The 21,813-nt window shown below is 37.1% G+C and overlaps 3 protein-coding genes and 1 long non-coding RNA gene across 4 annotated transcripts; 3 read left to right on the plus strand and 1 right to left on the minus strand.

The window, feature by feature from the left end:
- Nucleotides 1-683: 683 nt before the first annotated feature.
- Nucleotides 684-1,932, plus strand: LOC121754355. Its single transcript, XM_042149732.1, has 2 exons — nt 684-1,218; nt 1,718-1,932. The coding sequence occupies exons 1-2, from the start codon at nt 684-686 to the stop codon at nt 1,930-1,932; spliced, it is 750 nt and encodes a 249-aa protein (XP_042005666.1).
- A 2,966-nt stretch (nt 1,933-4,898) lies between these two features.
- Nucleotides 4,899-6,332, plus strand: LOC121755165. The gene is made up of 2 exons (XM_042150455.1): nt 4,899-5,666; nt 5,776-6,332. The coding sequence occupies exons 1-2, from the start codon at nt 5,312-5,314 to the stop codon at nt 5,958-5,960; spliced, it is 540 nt and encodes a 179-aa protein (XP_042006389.1). The 5' UTR covers nt 4,899-5,311; the 3' UTR covers nt 5,961-6,332.
- Nucleotides 6,333-6,698: 366 nt separating this feature from the next.
- Nucleotides 6,699-8,501, plus strand: LOC121755870 (protein BASIC PENTACYSTEINE2-like). The gene is made up of 2 exons (XM_042151287.1): nt 6,699-6,845; nt 7,412-8,501. The coding sequence occupies exon 2, from the start codon at nt 7,425-7,427 to the stop codon at nt 8,274-8,276; it is 852 nt and encodes a 283-aa protein (XP_042007221.1). The 5' UTR covers nt 6,699-6,845; nt 7,412-7,424; the 3' UTR covers nt 8,277-8,501.
- A 5,869-nt stretch (nt 8,502-14,370) lies between these two features.
- On the minus strand, nt 14,371-21,521 carry LOC121755579. Its single transcript, XR_006040777.1, has 3 exons — nt 20,798-21,521; nt 16,300-19,067; nt 14,371-14,570 (listed from the first exon to the last, which is right to left on the minus strand). It is a non-coding gene; the product is annotated as an uncharacterized LOC121755579 (long non-coding RNA).
- Nucleotides 21,522-21,813: the final 292 nt, after the last annotated feature.

Genomic DNA, 21,813 nt, shown 5'->3' on the forward strand with positions numbered 1-21,813 from the left:
AAAATACTGGATAAATTAGAATTTAGTTAAACTTAATGATTTTACATGCAATTAATTATGTTTTGAACCTTAATGATTTTTTTTCATGCAATTAAAAAAAGAAGATTACCATTTTTTGATAATTATTTCTCTTAAATAAAATAGATCTCATTTTTTGAGTAATAATTCAATTACCATTTTTTTATCTGTTTCCTAATTTACTAATTCTAAAATTTATCTGTTTCCTAATTTACTGATTCTAAATAAAGTGTTTACTATTACTATTTCACTAACAAGAGTATCTATTAGCATGGACACAGGGGATGGAAAATTATATTTTTAATAAGGATGAAACATTAAATATAGCACAGCTGTACTATTTGAGCTTAGTTAGGCCATCCACAATAGGGGCGGCGCGCCGACCGCCCCGAAGACGCCGCAGCCGCGGCGAACTATAGTGGACAAAGCGTCCGCCCCGGCGTGGAGGGATGGGAGGGGACGGAAGGGCCATCGCCGAGTATTCGGTGAGGACGCGGCAGTGGGGGAGCGGAGCGGCAATAGGCGCGGCGACAATTTTTTTTTTTTTTTTAATTTATTTAATTGCCTATAAATACACCACATTCCCCTCATTATTTTCACATCATTCCAACTCTTTATTCCTACTTTGTCTCCCTAAAATTTGTGGATTCCATTGCTTTTAAAAAATGGATGCTGTGGATTCTCTGATTACAGAGGTGCAGAGGGAAGCCGACGAGGAGGATGCGGCGTTGGCAGCGGAATTGGCGGAAGCGGCGCTCCCTCGTGCTATTCATCATCGTCGGACAATCCCACGAGACCATAGCAGAGTGCACCAACGGCTGATGGCAGACTACTTTAGCGATAACCCCCGTTACCCACCAGAGATTTTCCGTCGGCATTTCAGAATGTCGCAACAGCTCTTCACCCATATAGCGACGACTTTGGCGGCGCGGTACAGGTGCTTCACCCTCCGCTGGATCGGGCTGTCTACTTTTCAGAAATGCACAGGTACAATTAGGCAGCTTGCCTATGCTGGACCGACTGATATGTTCGACGAATACCTACATATGGGTGAGACGACTAGCCTAGAGGTGCTCCAGCAGTTTTGTAAGGGCATCCGGGAAATCTTTGGTCCGGAGTTCCTACAAAAGCTAACCTCTGATGAGTGCCAGAGACTGCTAGATATGAACGGTTCGGTGCACAGTTTCCCAGGGAGGATAGGTAGCATCGATTGCATGCATTGGGAGTGAAAAAATTGCCCGGTGGCGTGGAAAGGTCTTCAAAAGCAAACATCCATCGATGATTCTGGAAGCCGTTGCTGACTACCGTTTGCGGATCTGGCATGCGTATTTCGGTGTTGCAGGTTCGAACAACGACATCAATGTTCTGCAGACATCGCCTCTCTTCAATGATGAGTGCCGGGGGGAGGGTCCAGAAATTAGATTCGTAGCCAACGGAACGCAGTACCACATGGGATACTATTTGGTAGATGGGATATACCCTTGTTGGCCCGTATTCTTCAAGACAGTTCGCCAACCGGTTGGACTGAAGAAACAATATTTTGCGCGAAAACAAGAGGCTGCTAGGAAGGATGTTGAGCGAGCTTTTGGTGTGCTCCAAGCGCAATGGGCCATTATACGGTGCCCAACACGAGTTTGGCACGAAGATGATGTCGCGAATATTATGTTCGCATGAATCATATTGCACAATATGATAATAGAAGATGAAGGATTTACTGCAGAGTACTGGGCACCGGAAGATGGTGCAAGTACAAGCCAAGGTGTTGCCTCCGGTCCGATACAGATGGGTGTACCACGTAGTAATGAATATCTGCTCCAACGTTTAACTGATATGTGCAGGAGCACAGCACATACCCAACTCCATGTCGATTTGATTGAAGATGTCTGGGCACGTAGGGGAGGGGGCGCAACATGAAGAACATGTGTGATTTTCCATAGATGAAATTTTCGTTGTATAATTTTCCCCTTACTTTAATACGACGAAAATTTAGTTTTCAATTTTAATTTATTTAATTATCCATTTTTTTCTAATCATGTATAGTCCGATAACTTTAATCTTCATTGAATTAAAATATATAAAGAATAAAATAAGGTGAAATGTGGTAAGAAAAAAAGTGTCCACTATTATTGTGGAAACTTTTTTTTATGGTTGTGGACGAATCATAAGTGGTCGTGGATAAAAATATGTGGCGGGGCGGGTGGAAGTGTTATACTGTTACAATTTCTAAGACCACCTCCATCGATGACAATGGAGGGAGGGTCACACATATAGGACAAAAAAGAAACAAATAAAAATAATTCTAAACTAAATAAACTCAACCCAACCTCTTCTTCCCGTGTCACCCTGCCAGCCCAAGCAAAAAGTGGGGGTCATGTACACATGGCTTTATCCTATTGGTCAATATTGAAATACTTTTTATTTTTATTTCTTTACTTTTATTTATTGATTTATTTTATTACTAGTTGTACAAATTTGGTTATTGTATAAATTTGTACTTATATTTTTATTGCAATAAGAAATATATTTATCCATATATAGATTTACATTTTTAATCTTGAACATTTTACACTAAATTAATTTTTGATTTTTTTATTACTTTTAGTTATGAATTTGTTTTATTCAATTATTATTATATTTATCCATATATCCTTCCAATACTCATTGTGAAACGTTCTTCCGAAAAAGCCATTTGAATTAATTTATTTTAGTTATTAATTTAATTTATTTAATTACTATTATTTTGTCTTTATATATCATTTCAAAACTCATGTGAATTATTCTTCCAAACATTCATGTGAGCCCCTCTTCTGAAAAATTCACATGAACTAGTTCATTTTATTATGATTAATTATTATTTTTTTATTATTTCTTTATTATTTGCTACTTTTTTATTGTGCTTCATTTTTTCTATATATATCCCACTAAGCATTGCAAAACTCTTCACAAACAAACCAACTTTCTTTTCATTCTTCTTTTGATAAATTTGGTTTCATGGATCCAAATTATCCAGACTATCGTCCTTTTTTCCCAAACTCCCAATTTTTTTCAAATCCGGAGTATTCACAAAACCTTGAATTTTCTCCAAATCTAAGCCAAATTCCTACATCTACTGAAATTCCCACGTCTGGAAATATCACCCGCAATTTGTTCGGAGATGTCCAACAAGCGAACAAAAATAAGAGGAGCTCAAAAAATGTGAGTTGGGGTGTGAAAGAAGATATAGCACTTATGTCTTCTTGGGTCTATGCAAGCGAAGATAGTGTGCGTGGTAAAAATCAGAAGGGAGATACATTATGGCTAAATGTCCATAAATTGTATCATGAATGCCAAGCAGAAAATCCATATGAAATTAACAAAAGAAATATGGACTCTTTGAAGTGTCGATGGAAACGACTTAACGGAAACGGCAACAAATGGGTGGCTGCTTGCAGAGCTGCCAACGCCCGAAAGAGGAGCGGAATGAGCGACCAGGATGTTGAGAATGAAGCTCATAGCATCTACAAAGGCGACGGAGGCAACGACTTTCAAGATTTGATAGTGTTTAATGAAGTTATGAGTAAACATGAGAAGTGGAGTGTTCATGATGCAACACAAGTATTTCCTGACAATGAAAATTTTGCTAATGAACAGGATGGTAGCAACTCAAAATGGACAAAGACTTCTTAATCCGGCGAGTATACTATCCCTTCAAATCCGGAAACTCCCACATCTGGACATTCAACTAGTTCCCGACCTATAGGCAAAGACAAGGCAAAAAGAAAAGGAAAAGGCAAGGTAACACAATCTGATTCTATTAATGCATAATGCGCTGCAGATCTTCATGCACTTAGGCTAGCTAAAGATAATGAGAACGAAATAGCAAGGGCTCGACTGCAGCTAGAACGTGAAAAGCTGGATATGCCCTCTATGAAGATGTACCAAAAAATGTTGCTTAAGTTGTTGGAGAAAGAGCACTTGTCCCCAGAAGATCAAGACATGAAACGCAACCTAACAGAGATTGTGTTTGGAAAATGAATGCTTTTAGTTTGAGATGAGTTTGGTGTGAGAATAAGTTATGTAATATGAGTTTGGTGTGATCTTAGTCGTAGTAATATTTGTATGGTGTGCTTTTAATTATGTAATGTTAGTTTTGTGTGATCTTAATTTGTTTCATTTGGTGTGATCTTTGTTTGCACTTTATGTAATATAAATTTACGTTATACTCCCTCCGTCCCATTAAATATGCAACATTTACTTTTCGGCACGGGATTTTATGTAGTGTTGTTTTGTGAGTTAATGAAGAGAGAGTAAAGTAAGAGAGAAGAAAAAGTAGAGAGAGTATTGTTTCCATTTTTAGAAACATTTCATTTTTAATGGGACAGACCAAAAAGGAAAACGTTTCATTTCTAATGGGACAGAGGGAGTATAAATTAGTGTCACATGCATTTTCTGCAAAAGTAAGTGAGATGTCACAAACATCATTTTTTACCACATGCATTTGCAGAAATGATTTTAATATCACATGCATTTACCCGTAAAAATAATTATTAAGATGTCAGGAACATTACTTCTCTATCACATGCAAAATTAAGTGGGATGTCAGTAACAATATGTCACATGCATTTTCTGGCAAAAGTGATTGAAATGTCATAAGCGTAATTTCTTTATCACATGCATTTTCTGGCAAAAGTGATTGATATGTCCCAAGCGTAATTTCTTTATCACATGCATTTTCTGGCAAAAGTGATTGATATGTCACATGCATTACTGCAAGTGTGTCTATCACATGTCTAGGTGAAAATATGATTTCCGTGCCACTTGTAAACTGTATTTAGTTTATAAATAGCTTGTGAATTCTTTTTGAAGATAACACCAAATACTCACTCCATTTCCAAAAAATGTCTTCCAGTGAAAACTCATCACTTTCATCATATTCAAGTTTTGATGATTCAAATACCATTGCACTCAATCAATGGGAAGAATGAGTTTCTCAACAAAATCATCAAATTTATACAATTATTGAGAATATGTTATCTAACATTCCCAATCTAACTGCAGGGGTCCAAGCTTCTAGAGTCAGAAAAAGGTATTGCGAAAGGCAACGCGAGATTGGTGCTGAGCGTTTGATCAATGACTATTTTGGTCCCAACCCGACGTACGGACCAGAGGTGTTCCGACGCCGATTTCGCATGCACAAATCCGTATTCCTTCGGATAGTAGAAGCTGTAACTGCTAACGATGAGTATTTTTTCAGGAGAGACGCGATACTGCTGGGAGACAAAGTTTGTCCTCTTTACAGAAGTGTACAGGAGCTATGCGGGTGTTGGCGTATGGGACATCATCCGATGTCGTCGATGAATATTTGCGGATGAGTTCAACGGCGACAAGAGATTCTCTAATGCATTTTGTTGATGGTGTTATTTCATGTTTTGGTGCCACATATCTTAGAAGACCTACTGAACAAGATATGGCTAAACTTCTATATGTAGCATATCAACGTGGTTTCCCAGGCATGATAGGGAGTATAGACTGCATGCATTGGCAGTGGAAAAATTGTCCTAACGCATGGGCTGGACAATATACAGGGAGAAGTGGAAAACCAACAATCATTTTGGAAGCTGTAGCATCATACAACTTATGGATATGGCTTGCATTCTTTGGGACTCCAGGTTCGTGCAATGATATTAATGTACTCCATCAGTCTCCTATTTTTGATGATGTCTTAGAAGGTCGAGCACCATATGTTAATTACGTTGTGAATGGTCATCAATATAATAGGGCGTATTATCTTACTGATGGCATATATCCTGCATGGGCTACATTTGTCAAGTCAATCAGTTCTCAACAAACTCAAAAGCATAAGTTGTTTGCTCAACACCAAGAGTCTATTAGAAAAGATGTTGAGCGAGCATTTGGAGTCCTACAAGCACGTTTCGCATTTTTGCGAAGGCCGTGTCTTGTAATGGATAAGATTCTGATGGGAAAAATTATGAAGGCTTGTATCATCATGCATAATATGATAGTACAAGATGAACGTGATACATATCAAAATTATTATGATGCCACTGAGTTTATTCAAGATACGCATACAAGAGTACATGAAGAAAATGTTGAATTCTTTCGCTATTCCACTCAACGGATCGGGTGCTTGTCATCATATATGACTAATCGAGCTCAACTCCGCAATAGAGAAGCTCATATTGCTCTTCGAGAAGATTTGATTGAGCACATTTGGATTAAATTTGGCACAAACAATTAAATATGTACTAATGTTTATCTTGTTTAAGCTAGCTTTTTTTTCACTCTTCATTTGTATTTTGGTTTGTTTATTTCTATTATCGTCTTGTATTTTTTAATGTGTGTAATTTATTATTATATTGTGCTTTAATTATTTGAATATCTAATATTTTCTGTTTTAAATTTGAATCATATATTTTTTATTATAATTTTTAGACATTATTTAATATATTTAAATTAACTATAAATTAAAATATTAATATACAATATATGAAAAAGAAAATATTTAATTGGGGTGGGGTCTTGATGGAAGTAAAAAAAGTTGGTGAGGGTTGAATTGGGGGAGAGTTGTGTATGTGGAGGATAGAGAATTGAATATTTTATTAAAAAGTTGATAGATGTTCGATTGGGCTAGTGTTACTGATTGAGATAGTCTAATGTCTTAGATATGCTTTTTATATTAAATGCGGAAATCTATTTGCTGAAAACTCAATTTTGATTTTTGAGGGCCTCTCTCTGTCTCTCTCTGGTTCCTATCTCCTCTCTCCTCTCTCCATTCTCTCTCTCCTCTCTCCAGAAGGAAAAAACCTAAAAGAGCTGTTTACCCACAAGTAAGTTCTCTCTCCCTATCTCTCTTTCTCTCTCCCTCTCTCTTTCTTTCAAAATATTATTATCTCTCTCCGCCTTCCTCTATATCTATTGGAATATTTAATGTGCTAAATTATATTTGGAATATCTGTATGCGATTCTCGTTCTGATCTACGTCGTCTCATTAATTGTTATTGTAGATCTGTTATTGTGTGAATTTGTGTTCAGATCTGTGGCAGAGTGCCCAAGATTCAATCTTTTGATTAGGGCACTTGTTTTCACGAGCTATGGATGTTTTGTTTATGCAAAATTGTTATTTTGCAGGAATCTGTTTGATTTCAAAGAAGAATTGTTATTCTATGTTTTACTTAGGTTCAGATCTTATGGTTTTTGCAGTTTTTGTTCTATCGCCCAAGATCAATTTTTTGGGTAGTTTTATGATAATGTTAGGTGTAAAACGGTTGAAATTCTCAAAATTTGAATTTTGGGTTGATTAGATCATTTTTACATTTGGATGGTGTTTTCTTCTTGGTTGTTTGATATGGTCACATGTTTAAATGTTAATTTAATGAATGTGGTTACTTCTTAGAGCTGTAGATTATATGGATGATGATAGCCTGAGGAATTGGGGTTATTATGAGCCTCCCCTTAAAGGGCTCGGTCTCCAGCTCATGTCGTCTCTGGCAGAGCGAGACACGAAGCCTTTCCTAGCCGGGCGCAACAATCCTGTAATGGTCTCAGCGAATGGCGCCTTCCATCACCGTGATTGTGTTGTTACTGAGCCACCGGTCTCACACATGGACTACGTTAGGGATAGCTGGATAAACCACAGGGAGAAGTTCTTGCATATGTTCCCGGGGAACCCTTACAGCTCTAGCTCCGTTCTTGCTGAGTCTTCCGGAAGCCACCACGCGATGCAGCAGCAGCAAGAAACAACGAAAGACATTAAGCCAAGCTTGGAAGAGCTGGCTGTGAAGAAGGAAAATGGATCTCCCAAAAAGAGGGCGGCGGCTGCAACCCCCAAAACCCCGAAAGCAAAGAAGCCTAGGAAAAGCCCTGCACCCAAGGAAAATGGTAATGGTAATGGAAATCCTTCTGCTCAACGTGCAAAAACAGCAAAGAAGAACGTTGAAGTTGTTATAAATGGAATGGATATGGATATTACTGGCATACCAATTCCTGTTTGCTCTTGCACGGGTTCCCCCCAGCAGTGTTATAGATGGGGATGTGGGGGCTGGCAGTCGGCTTGCTGCACCACGACTATATCAATGTATCCATTGCCGATGAGCCAGAAAAGACGCGGGGCCAGAATTGCTGGCCGGAAGATGAGTCAGGGCGCGTTTAAGAAGGTTTTGGAGAAACTTGCTACAGAGGACTATAACTTTGCTAATCCCATTGACCTGAGGACATATTGGGCAAAACATGGCACCAACAAGTTTGTGATAATCAGATAGGCTAAAGCATCGGCATTGGCAGCAGCAGCCTCGTCCTCCTCCTCCTCCTCCTCGGCATCTGGTCCGTTTTTCATGTATATATCATGTGGCCTCTTGCAGTTGTTTCCTTGGTATTTTGTAGCCGTTGAATGATCATATTCATGATACATGTTTGAAATCCTCGACTATGATGTTTCCTCCCAAACACATTAATTAATTCTACTTTGTTTACTGAGGATAGGATAATTGATTCTCTCTTTTATTCCTACACAATGAATGAATGATTGTCAGAATTGCATCTTTCCTCTACTATTATTTTCTTATGAGTATGTGTTATTTCACTTGTTATTTTTATATGAGAAAAAACCAACAAATGCAGGGGATAATTGCTTCTTTCTGCAACAATACTTTTTTTTATAGAATGTCTGTTTGATTATTAGACAATGCCAATATAGGTTTGGAAAATCTACACTACCAATTTGCTATTTTAATTTTTAACACTTAATTTGAATTTTTTTTATAACATAGTTTGAATTCAAAAATAGGAACTCCTGAAAGGAGTCTCTATCCTATTTCTATCCTATTTTATTACAGGGTCTTGATGTACGATTATGACTTATCGCTGCTGCCTACAATAAGAGGAGCCCACCATTATTTCCTTGATATTTTTCTGACAAAAAGCTTATGAGATATTGTGATTGACATGATTTTTCATATCCAGAAGTTATCTGTCTCTTTCGTTATAAATAATCTACTCCTTCCATCCCACTCACAAAAAAGACTCACTTTCCTTTTTATTAATCCCATCTAAAATAGCTAATTACCAAAATTGAAAATCTTTTTATTCTCTCGTACTTTATTCTATCAAACTAATACATAAAATAAAACTGCATAAAATCTCGTGCCGACGAAAGAAGGGGCCAGGGAGTAGTTATCTTCAGAGGACATAATTGGTTGGAGATAAGTTCAAAATTTATTTTTGGAAAATGTTGTCTGATAAGTGATATCAACTTCAAGCAAACTTGCATGGTATAATTAAAAGAAGAATAAAGTACGAGACAAAGCAAAATAATGTATTAATTTTTATTATAAATTAAAATAACTCAACTACAATGATATAAAATTAACACGACTCAGCTAAAGTATAATTAAAAGAAGAATAAAGTACGAGACAAAGCAAAATAATGTATTAATTTTTATCATAAATTAAAATAACTCAACTACAATGATATAAAATTAACACGACTCAGCTAAAGTTTGAAAAGGGGTACAATGATGATAGTGAATGTGTATGACAAATGAAATTAAGTACTCCCGTCAATAAAAAATAGATCATATTTATCATTTTTGGTTATCCACAAAAAATAAAGCATATTTAAAAAAAGAAAAGTTTTCAACAACTCATCTCTTACTTTTTTCCATTCTCTCTTACTAATAATATGGACCTCACATTCATTAACACTACTTCTCTCTTACTTTTTTCCCTTCTCTCTTACTTTACCAATTCCACATTAAAACACGTGTCATTCACAACGCGTCCTATTTTTCATGGACGGAGGGAGTATTTTTTAGGTTTTTGAATATAAAGATCCACGTCATTTTCGTCCTAAGAGCATCCACAATAGGACATCCCACAGCACTGCCACGTCATAAGGACATCCCACTGCACAATAGCGGACATCCCCAAGGACATCACGGCGGACATCCCAATAATCAAAATTCACAAATACACAAATATTCAATTTTACGGAATTAAAATTTCGACACGAATACGGGGAAAATGCAACCATTTTATATTAAAAAAACATACATAATTAAATAAAAAATACATAGTTAAAAAAAACATCCCAAAGCTTCGACACACGCGGCCCCCGACTCACTCCTCGTCGTCCCCTTGGCCAGACCCGCCGTCACTCCCGGGCAGGGGTGCGAGACCCAACTCGCGCCTCATGCTGTCGATGACCCCCCCTTCAACATCTCCTTGTACAAGGGGTCAGTCGTCTCTAGCCACTTTTCTATGGTGTCTAATAAAGTATGATTGTGCTGCATGCGCGCAAGGTGGGTGAGTTCGGCATTGTCCTGGCTAGGAGCTGCCGATTGGACCTCATGGGATCCGCTGGCGCTTCCCCTAGCTGTCCGCATCGCGGTCTTTTGCCCAATCGGGCGACGGCGGTGGGAAAACGATGGAGGGGTCGGGATCTCTGCGGCGGCTAAGGGGAGGTCGTGGGAACCGGCACTGCTGCTGTACTCGCCAGAGGAGTTGAGCTTCATCCGCTTCGTCCAGCCAGCTTCAACACCCACACGAAACTAGGCGGAATCCTGCAGCACAACATAGACATCCCAATATTTGAAGATGCCGAACTTCTTCTTGTCAATGAACTGCTGTATGGACAAACTCTTCACATCCTCCATGGACATGCCACTGGTTGCAGTACGGACGTTGTTTTCGTAGATGCCGGTAAATCGGCTGAGCGACCTCCTCAGTCGCTCCCACTGTTTCCGGCATTGCTCTCCATCGTGAGGCTTCCCACTTGGCGGGCTGAATTTGATGTAGTTCTGGCTAACGCGCCACCACATCCTGTCGATAGTCTAGTTAGCCCCGATGTAGGGATCCTCGACTATACTGATCCAAGCCTTTGCCAGCGCGACGCACTCCGCCTCGCTCCAGACGGTCCTCTTTCCCTCGCCGGCCTCCTCCTCCCCCTCTCCCTCTCCCTCGTCCCCCGCCCTCCTCGTCGATGAGGACACGCGAGGACTCACTAGTGCCCTTGCCCTTCCCTTTGCCCTTCTTCGACTTCCCTACCGCCAGTGGTATCTCAGTGGGAGACTCCCACAGGAGATATCTCCAACTCCTCCAAAGAGAAAGTCTCAATGCCAGTGAACTGAGTCTCCAGTGGAGTACTCTGGGAATCACTAGACAATAAATTCATGTAGGGACGATACACATTGTCCCCAAGTTTATTGGGAGACCCCCACTCTGCTACCCCCACAGCGGTAGGCATGCCCTGCATCATACCGGGCATCATTCCCTCATCACAGGCATCATTTGGGGCACCATCCCTCCACTCCCTCGGGAATTTGGGGCACCATCCCATCCATCCAAGGGCAGATATTATAGTACCCGTCCATCATCGTCGGCATTTGGGGCATCATCCCCGCCATTCCGGGCATCATCCCGGGCATCCCTGCAGTTCCGCCGGCGTTTCCCTCACCTCCAACGGGGAGCGTCGGCGTTTGTGACTCGCTTGTAGCGGGAGAATCACTGTCATGCTCCATTTATCTTCAAAAGAAATGAAAGTAGAGAGAGAGAAACTTATTAATACAAGTGGTGCGAATGAAATAAAGTTCAACGAGCCGTATGTATAGAGTTTTTTTTAAAAAAATCAAAAATTAGGACGTCCGCCAGGACGTACGTCGTGTCACCGCAATAGCGGATGTCCCAACGGCCGTCCGCTCACACCCGCGGACGACCTCTCGTTCGTAGCCAACATCCGCGTCCGCCCATTTCGTCGCAATAGTGGATGTCCGTCGGAATATCCGCTACTGTGATGTTCTAATGAATACTCTAATTTGTACTATTGTATTAGAAGCGAAATTTTATACTATTATCTTTTTTTATCATAATTATGTGTTTGTTCGTTATTTTCTTTTCTCAGAAAAGAGGTGTTAGTTAGTATCTACCATTTCAATGCTATAGCCGATCCACATTTTTATATCAGCATTATTTCTATAATTCATTTTTTATTATTAGTGTCAAACAAAATAAAATAACTATAAAAATAAAATTGAAGGCAAAAAACGTAGAAAAACAAAGCACACTTACTTAAAAAAAATATGCTACATTTAACATGAAAAAATACACAGAAAAAAAACTAACTAGAAAGCATAGAAAGGAACACATCAAATGTCATCATCATCAAGAGTCCACACCCAATTTTCCGAGGATCTTCTTGATGGTAGCCCTAAGACCACCCCCATCGGTGACTTTGTGATGGGAGCAAGTATATAAGACAACTAGAGAGAAATAAAAATAAAGCAAAAATGAAATAACCCAACCCAATCCCCATTTTGTGGTCTTGTCAGCCGGCCCAACCTAAAGTGGAGGGCAAATGACACATGTCCATTTTCTATTGGGTCAATGTAGGCATGCACAAGGGTCGGAACCCGCCGGTTCCGGGCCCGAACCGGCGGGTCAAGGGTCGGAAAATTCGCGAACCTGAACCGGCCCGCCTAGCTCCCGGCGGTTCCGGGCCGGTTCGGCGGTTCGACGATTTTTGTTTTTTTTTTTTTTTTTTTTTGCATTTTTTAACTTTTCAATTTTAATCAAATTACATTACACTTTTCAAGTTTGCTTTTGTATGCAATGTGAGAAAATAAAATTGAAAAAAATACGGCTAAAGTTGCAATTTTATTGAAATTGCATGTTTACAAATTACACGTTACAAGTTACAACAATTACAAATTGAAAACATATGGCGGTCTTGAAGTCTTAAACAAAATTTAAATACAAATGAGACTACTAGTGAAGAACTAATTACAAATGACAAGAAACGACGTTGAAGTTCTTAAACGTATAAGTGTATTATATTTATACTCTTAACCGGCGAAGAAGATCTTTCTACATAACTAAATTAAGGACACCTTTAGCAATTCAACTTTAAATGTTGAGTTTCGTCTAACAATCAACAATTATAGTAGAATTGTCAAAAGTTTCCCTCATTTAGCCGTATAGAGAAATATACTTCATCGACTAGAGTATATACAAATACAATTATGTAATTGTATTTGCATATTTTTAAAGTAGGAATTAATGGGAAAAAAAGAAATAAAAGAAAAAGGACTTGAGCTCAACGTAAATTAAAAATTTAAGTTGAGGTGCCTACGTATCCCAATTGCTCATTTGCATTAGGGAATCAAAGTCCACGTAGTTCTCTTACCTTACTTACCTATTTGGCTTGGCCGGCGGCGGTTGACGGTTGGCCTAATCTTCATCCCCGGTGAATTCATCTTGTGATCCCTCTTGACGATCATTCCAATCATTTTCTTGTTCTCGGACGTCAGCTTTGGCCCAATCATCAAGTAACATCACGGCTTCCATATTTTTCGCCGAGAGCTTACTTCTTGATTCATCCAAAACGCGCGAGCCAACACTAAAAGCGGACTCGACGGCGACGGTGGAAGCCGGAACAGAAAAAATCTCCTTGGCCATTGAAGCAAGGATGGGAAAATCTTTCTCGTGGGTTCCCCACCAATCGAGGACGTCGATTTGGGCGGGAGGAGTAGGACCTTCATCACCAAAGGAAAAGAGTGATTCAAAATATAAATCTAATTCACTGACCATACCTGAGGACCTTCCACCGGTGCTGTAGTTGTATAGGTCGGCTAGTTGGGATTGCGCGTCGGGGTCATCATAATCGGCTTGAAATGCAAAGCCATAGTTATGTTGTGGAGGAGGGGGTCTTCTGACTTGGTGAGTGGTGTTATACTTGGTTTCATATTCGGTGTAGAGAGAGCGCAAGTTATACTCGAGGTTTTGTTGCACAACTGACCGGTCCGGGAGGTTTATTTGAAAGGTTTCTGAGAGGTCGACTCCAAATTCGTCACTGGTATCGGATTGGATTGCTTGAAGGGGACCAAGATCAATTGAACTCAAATTGTTATAATAAAAATCTAAAATTCTAGAGGTACCTGCTAATTTCCATTTTGGATCCAATACCTTTGCAATCAAAAACACGTTAGGAATCTCACTGAAATACTTGAGCCATTTTTCAATCATATAATACAAAACGCACATTAACTCGGGAGAAGAGGAAGCATTTTTCATTGCAGTTTTAAAACCAAGGGATATGTACATGCAATGCTCCAAAACACGAACAGCAGTGCAATAATAAACACCCGACAATTCAACAGTAGCATTTTTGAAATATTTGAACAATTTAAATAAAGCCAAACAGTTATCCCAACAACTATGCGAAAGATATAAATCACGGTAGGGGTTAGTTCTATAAAAATCACATAAAGCATCTTTATGTGTCAAGGTAGAATTCTGTAACACCCCTTACCCGGTAGGTAACCAACCGAATAAGTGATGTCACGTTTCAGTATCGAAAACCCGTGCTGAAATTTTTCCTTTTTCTTTTTAGCTTAAAAGCATAATTAAAATCTATTACATTTAAAAACTTAACATTTATCCAGCGGAAGGTTAAAGATTAAACTATTACATAACATGCCACGACTACTAAACCAAGTTGACCACCAGTGACTCGCCAAAGATGCAAAGCTGCGCAACACCACTGACATAATGTCGACTCTAACCTGCAGGGGGGAAAGAGGGGGAGTGAGCTCGAAAGCCCAGTAGCAATATCCAAACTACAGAATCCAACCCTCTCAGCTAAGACAATAGTAACTATAATAACTACATTATTTCCTTTTTAATCTTTTGCTTGTTTTCATTTCAATTTCACAGATTTCCAAAATTACTTACAATCACATTATATCAAACTTATTTGTATTATCGTCATACAACTTTTCCATATATTCTTACTCATGTCTCTTCAGAGATTTCATTCTTAATGCCATTTCCTTATTATCTTGACTTATTATTACAATATATATATTCCAAATTCTCAGAATTTTCACACCAAAGCATACCTGTTCAGATACCCATATATATTCATCATATCATCCTCGTCATATTTCTCTTATGGTCTCTTGATAACATATTCATATATTTATTTCTATACTACAACATTTTCATTGTATCTTATAGCTTTGGTTTCTCCAGATTTCGCATATCATCATATATCATTTCGTATCACATTTTTCTCATTTTACCATTTATTTTCGTATACTATTCTTCCGTGTTAATTACCCCGAGCGGGGACCGTTCAACATAAAATATCATTTCCTCCGTGAGGACTGATCAACAATCATATCATATATCATATTTCACAAATCACATATCACATATCACATATTACAGATCCTTTATTCACAAGTCATCAGATATTAATTTTTTCTTATCTTATCATATATTACAGATCATTTATTCAGAAATCATCAGATATTATTTTATCTTATATTATCATATATCACATATTACAGATTACAGATCATTTATTCAGAAATCATCAGATATTATTTTATCTTATATTATCATATATCACAGATTACAGCTTACAGATCATTTATTCAGAAATCATCAGATATTATTTTATCTTATATTATCATATATCACAGATTACAGATTACAGATCCTTTATTCAGAAATCATCAGATATTATTTTATCTTATAGCCCCAATATCTACTTGGTTTCAGGCAGGGTACACGGACCAGATCAGAAACAGAATCAGATGCAGACGCGGATTTTGTCCTCAAGAGGACTCCGCACAGACCACCCATAGGGTGCAGACAGATAATCAGACCACCCATGAGGGTGCAGACATATAATCAGACCACCCATGAGGGTGCGGACAGATAATTAGACCACCCATTAGGGTGCAGATCAGACAGATCAGATAGGGGCCCATCAGATAACAGACGATCCTCGCTTCGGTTATCCAGAAGACGAGTGATCACAGATAATGCAGCGCTGCTGTCCTATGGCATGCCAATTGTACCCAACACATATGACCAAGCAAACGGGACGTTTTATTTCATATTCTTCTTTCAAATCTCTTTTTCACATTTATTCCATTTCCAAATATCACTTCAGATAATCATTCTTATCGAATTCACAGACACTCTTTTTCATATATATTCAGATATTTTTTTTTTCATAATCTATTCAGACATATTTCACATTATTCAGATCTTCATAATTTATTACATTTCATTGCATATCATATCCATTGTCTTTTATTCATATTCGTACCATTTTTTTTCCACAGATCATTCATATTAAAATTAATAAGAATCATAATAATCCACATATTAAATTATAAGCATATTTAAGCACATTATTTAAACATCTCACATATAATCACATTATAGCACACATCATCTCAACCTAAAGAATCGAAAACCATAGAGAGGATACGCTACCTCGCAGGCTTATGAACATAAGCCTATTTCACCTTGATACTTCTCTACCCTCTAAATCCACTCCTTTGTGATCAAAACGCACTATATGCTCCTTCGCTCGATTTGCTGGCGGATACAAGATTACCCGATCGATTTACCGATTAAATGACAAATATTCGGAAATTAAAAAGCTTAAGCTTTTGGTCTTCCATGGAGAGGGGGAGGACGTGCTTGTGGCTGAAATGAGGGGGGGTTTGGAGTTGATGATAGACAAAAGAATTCTCTAGAGAATTCTAATCATTATTTAATTATTTAGTTAGTTTTTAAATAAATTAATTATCTTGTAACATTTTATTGCCCTATCATATGATATCACATTTAGGAACTCTTTATATCATCATTTAGCATTTAAATTCTAGTTTAAGGCAAAATTATTCCTGTCTATATCTTCAAAAGTTTCGCCGATCGTTTTCGTTAAAAACTGAAATTATCGGCGATAGAAATTTTTTTAATTACCTTCAAATGGCCCAAAACAATTCCTCACATTATCAACAATTATTCTAGGCCATAATTTGTAATTTATAAAATTATTACCCCTTAGCTTCGATTTATGATTTTACACGGACAAAAGAAATTGCCGAAAATTGACTAATCGGCATTTCGTATCAAATTTATACCTTACGGTTTAACTTAACTACTATTCCTCACCATATATCCAAACCTTTTATTGGTGCCTATAATTCGGGATGTTACAACTCATCCCCCCTAAAAGGAATTTCGTCCTCGAAATTCCCTCGGGTTTACATCATTCCTATAAGCGTCGCATATACGTATGCCATTCCACGACATCCTATATCCTCATCTACATAGCGTATCCACACTTCCATAACCAAACACAGAATGACATACAAAATCACATAATCACATCTTAACACATAGCCACATTTTGCGATCACATAATAATATTATCATTATCTCTAATATATTTCAAGCACATTTGTCACATTATCATTTCTTTACATAGTAATTTCCATGTTATTTGCATCTTTTCTTTGTCCACATGAGGCGCACATATCATATTCATCACGCATATGTATAATTCACATACTCATCATATATTGTATAGTCCCAATTGCATAGTCCCTATTCGGGCACTTATAGCCGACGAAGGGTGCATTTCACTTTCCACATATCATCATTTCATTACGTTTTCCTTTATTATCATTCACAACACTTCTTATCTTTTCCCTTTTTCATTTCTTAAGTCATCATGTAACATCATTCTCTTCATGTATTATCACTTATCAGTTTATTTACCACAACTTCGTATTAATTTATCTGATCAATTTCTAGCAAAAATTGGGCAGCGTTTTCTCTATAACCAGTGCTTCCCCAAAACCAACAAGATACAATGTTAATCACAGATTATCAAATCAAACCACCAAATCACAACATAATTCAAATATCAAGTCAGTATTCATCAACAACCATATTTATTTTCAAAACTCATTCTTATCCATAACTAACACATTTACAGATCACAGACAACACTTTCAACCAGAATACCATTTTATATCATATAGCTCAATTTCAAACTCATATTTTTAGACATATCTTATCATATACTATACAGCTCGCTTAGAGCATACATTCCCATTTTCCATTTCATTTCTGAATCATCATTCGGTTCTAACATTTATATAGCTCGTATTCGAGCGCACACATAATTCTCACGGAGTTCACATTTCCAATCATATAATTTATTGTCTTGCACGATTATTCAGTTCATATTTCCATCACATCACGTCATATCTCATATTGCCCGATTCGAAGTACACATGTAATCCATATAGGGGCACACATGTTCAGATCATATCATTTATTTCTTATTCGTCGCATTTTCTCATTCGCACATTTATGGTTTTATTCATATAATGCCTTATAGTTTCATATGTTTTCATATCAATATTTATCATTTTGCCAAACACATTTCCTTTCACATATTTCTATACTTTTGTTTATCATTATAGGATATTACTTTATGACTCTTAATCCATCTTATATCAGACAATCCACATACCTTTGTGAATTTTCGTGTTACACTTTTATATCATGATGGTCACTTAGTCTATAACTTACTTTCTTTCCATATCATTCCTTTAACTCATTTTCTTCTCTTTTACTTATACTCTTTCATAATCTGCATATATTTATTAGTATCTTTCATTAGGACATACTTTTCATCAACATTTTCAGACCCATCCTCCCTGAATTTTTTTTTTAAAATCTTTTACACATACCGACGCTACCGAGATTAGAGCTATATGGGGTGGCCAGTCCCATATAACATCTTTCTCGGTCACACGGGAAACTATGTCCCGTACCTTGTTAACTTCTTTCCACTTTAGACATAAGCAGCTGCATCGAGTCACTGGTACTAACAGACAATTAAACCAGTAAACCACTTTACTGAATCACTTCTTTCCAGAACCGCCTAAACCTAGGCTCTGATACCAAAACTTGTAACACCCCTTACCCGGTAGGTAACCAACCGAATAAGTGATGTCACGTTTCAGTATCGAAAACCCGTGCTGAAATTTTTCCTTTTTCTTTTTAGCTTAAAAGCATAATTAAAATCTATTACATTTAAAAACTTAACATTTATCCAGCGGAAGGTTAAAGATTAAACTATTACATAACATGCCACGACTACTAAACCAAGTTGACCACCAGTGACTCGCCAAAGATGCAAAGCTGCGCAACACCACTGACATAATGTCGACTCTAACCTGCAGGGGGGAAAGAGGGGGAGTGAGCTCGAAAGCCCAGTAGCAATATCCAAACTACAGAATCCAACCCTCTCAGCTAAGACAATAGTAACTATAATAACTACATTATTTCCTTTTTAATCTTTTGCTTGTTTTCATTTCAATTTCACAGATTTCCAAAATTACTTACAATCACATTATATCAAACTTATTTGTATTATCGTCATACAACTTTTCCATATATTCTTACTCATGTCTCTTCAGAGATTTCATTCTTAATGCCATTTCCTTATTATCTTGACTTATTATTACAATATATATATTCCAAATTCTCAGAATTTTCACACCAAAGCATACCTGTTCAGATACCCATATATATTCATCATATCATCCTCGTCATATTTCTCTTATGGTCTCTTGATAACATATTCATATATTTATTTCTATACTACAACATTTTCATTGTATCTTATAGCTTTGGTTTCTCCAGATTTCGCATATCATCATATATCATTTCGTATCACATTTTTCTCATTTTACCATTTATTTTCGTATACTATTCTTCCGTGTTAATTACCCCGAGCGGGGACCGTTCAACATAAAATATCATTTCCTCCGTGAGGACTGATCAACAATCATATCATATATCATATTTCACAAATCACATATCACATATCACATATTACAGATCCTTTATTCACAAGTCATCAGATATTAATTTTTTCTTATCTTATCATATATTACAGATCATTTATTCAGAAATCATCAGATATTATTTTATCTTATATTATCATATATCACATATTACAGATTACAGATCATTTATTCAGAAATCATCAGATATTATTTTATCTTATATTATCATATATCACAGATTACAGCTTACAGATCATTTATTCAGAAATCATCAGATATTATTTTATCTTATATTATCATATATCACAGATTACAGATTACAGATCCTTTATTCAGAAATCATCAGATATTATTTTATCTTATAGCCCCAATATCTACTTGGTTTCAGGCAGGGTACACGGACCAGATCAGAAACAGAATCAGATGCAGACGCGGATTTTGTCCTCAAGAGGACTCCGCACAGACCACCCATAGGGTGCAGACAGATAATCAGACCACCCATGAGGGTGCAGACATATAATCAGACCACCCATGAGGGTGCGGACAGATAATTAGACCACCCATTAGGGTGCAGATCAGACAGATCAGATAGGGGCCCATCAGATAACAGACGATCCTCGCTTCGGTTATCCAGAAGACGAGTGATCACAGATAATGCAGCGCTGCTGTCCTATGGCATGCCAATTGTACCCAACACATATGACCAAGCAAACGGGACGTTTTATTTCATATTCTTCTTTCAAATCTCTTTTTCACATTTATTCCATTTCCAAATATCACTTCAGATAATCATTCTTATCGAATTCACAGACACTCTTTTTCATATATATTCAGATATTTTTTTTTTCATAATCTATTCAGACATATTTCACATTATTCAGATCTTCATAATTTATTACATTTCATTGCATATCATATCCATTGTCTTTTATTCATATTCGTACCATTTTTTTTTCCACAGATCATTCATATTAAAATTAATAAGAATCATAATAATCCACATATTAAATTATAAGCATATTTAAGCACATTATTTAAACATCTCACATATAATCACATTATAGCACACATCATCTCAACCTAAAGAATCGAAAACCATAGAGAGGATACGCTACCTCGCAGGCTTATGAACATAAGCCTATTTCACCTTGATACTTCTCTACCCTCTAAATCCACTCCTTTGTGATCAAAACGCACTATATGCTCCTTCGCTCGATTTGCTGGCGGATACAAGATTACCCGATCGATTTACCGATTAAATGACAAATATTCGGAAATTAAAAAGCTTAAGCTTTTGGTCTTCCATGGAGAGGGGGAGGACGTGCTTGTGGCTGAAATGAGGGGGGGTTTGGAGTTGATGATAGACAAAAGAATTCTCTAGAGAATTCTAATCATTATTTAATTATTTAGTTAGTTTTTAAATAAATTAATTATCTTGTAACATTTTATTGCCCTATCATATGATATCACATTTAGGAACTCTTTATATCATCATTTAGCATTTAAATTCTAGTTTAAGGCAAAATTATTCCTGTCTATATCTTCAAAAGTTTCGCCGATCGTTTTCGTTAAAAACTGAAATTATCGGCGATAGAAATTTTTTTAATTACCTTCAAATGGCCCAAAACAATTCCTCACATTATCAACAATTATTCTAGGCCATAATTTGTAATTTATAAAATTATTACCCCTTAGCTTCGATTTATGATTTTACACGGACAAAAGAAATTGCCGAAAATTGACTAATCGGCATTTCGTATCAAATTTATACCTTACGGTTTAACTTAACTACTATTCCTCACCATATATCCAAACCTTTTATTGGTGCCTATAATTCGGGATGTTACAAATTCAGACAATCATATGTCGAATTCCATCTATGAGACACATCCATAGTAAAATTCGTGTACCTGACATTCTTTTGATGGCAATATTTCTTCCATGCTTTGCCAATAGCTGGCTTTTGATGGATTAATCTAACTGCATTTCTAATAGGAGAGACATGCTTTTGCCATAATTCAAGCGCATCCTGTACACATAAATTTAAAATATGGCAAATGCATCTTTGATGAAAATACTTACCTCCAATTACCGGTGTACAAGCCGCAATCAAATCGGCAATACTTGCGGT

Source organism: Salvia splendens, chromosome 11, assembly GCF_004379255.2.
Source record: "Salvia splendens isolate huo1 chromosome 11, SspV2, whole genome shotgun sequence".
In the NCBI taxonomy this organism is placed as follows: Eukaryota; Viridiplantae; Streptophyta; class Magnoliopsida; order Lamiales; family Lamiaceae; genus Salvia; species Salvia splendens.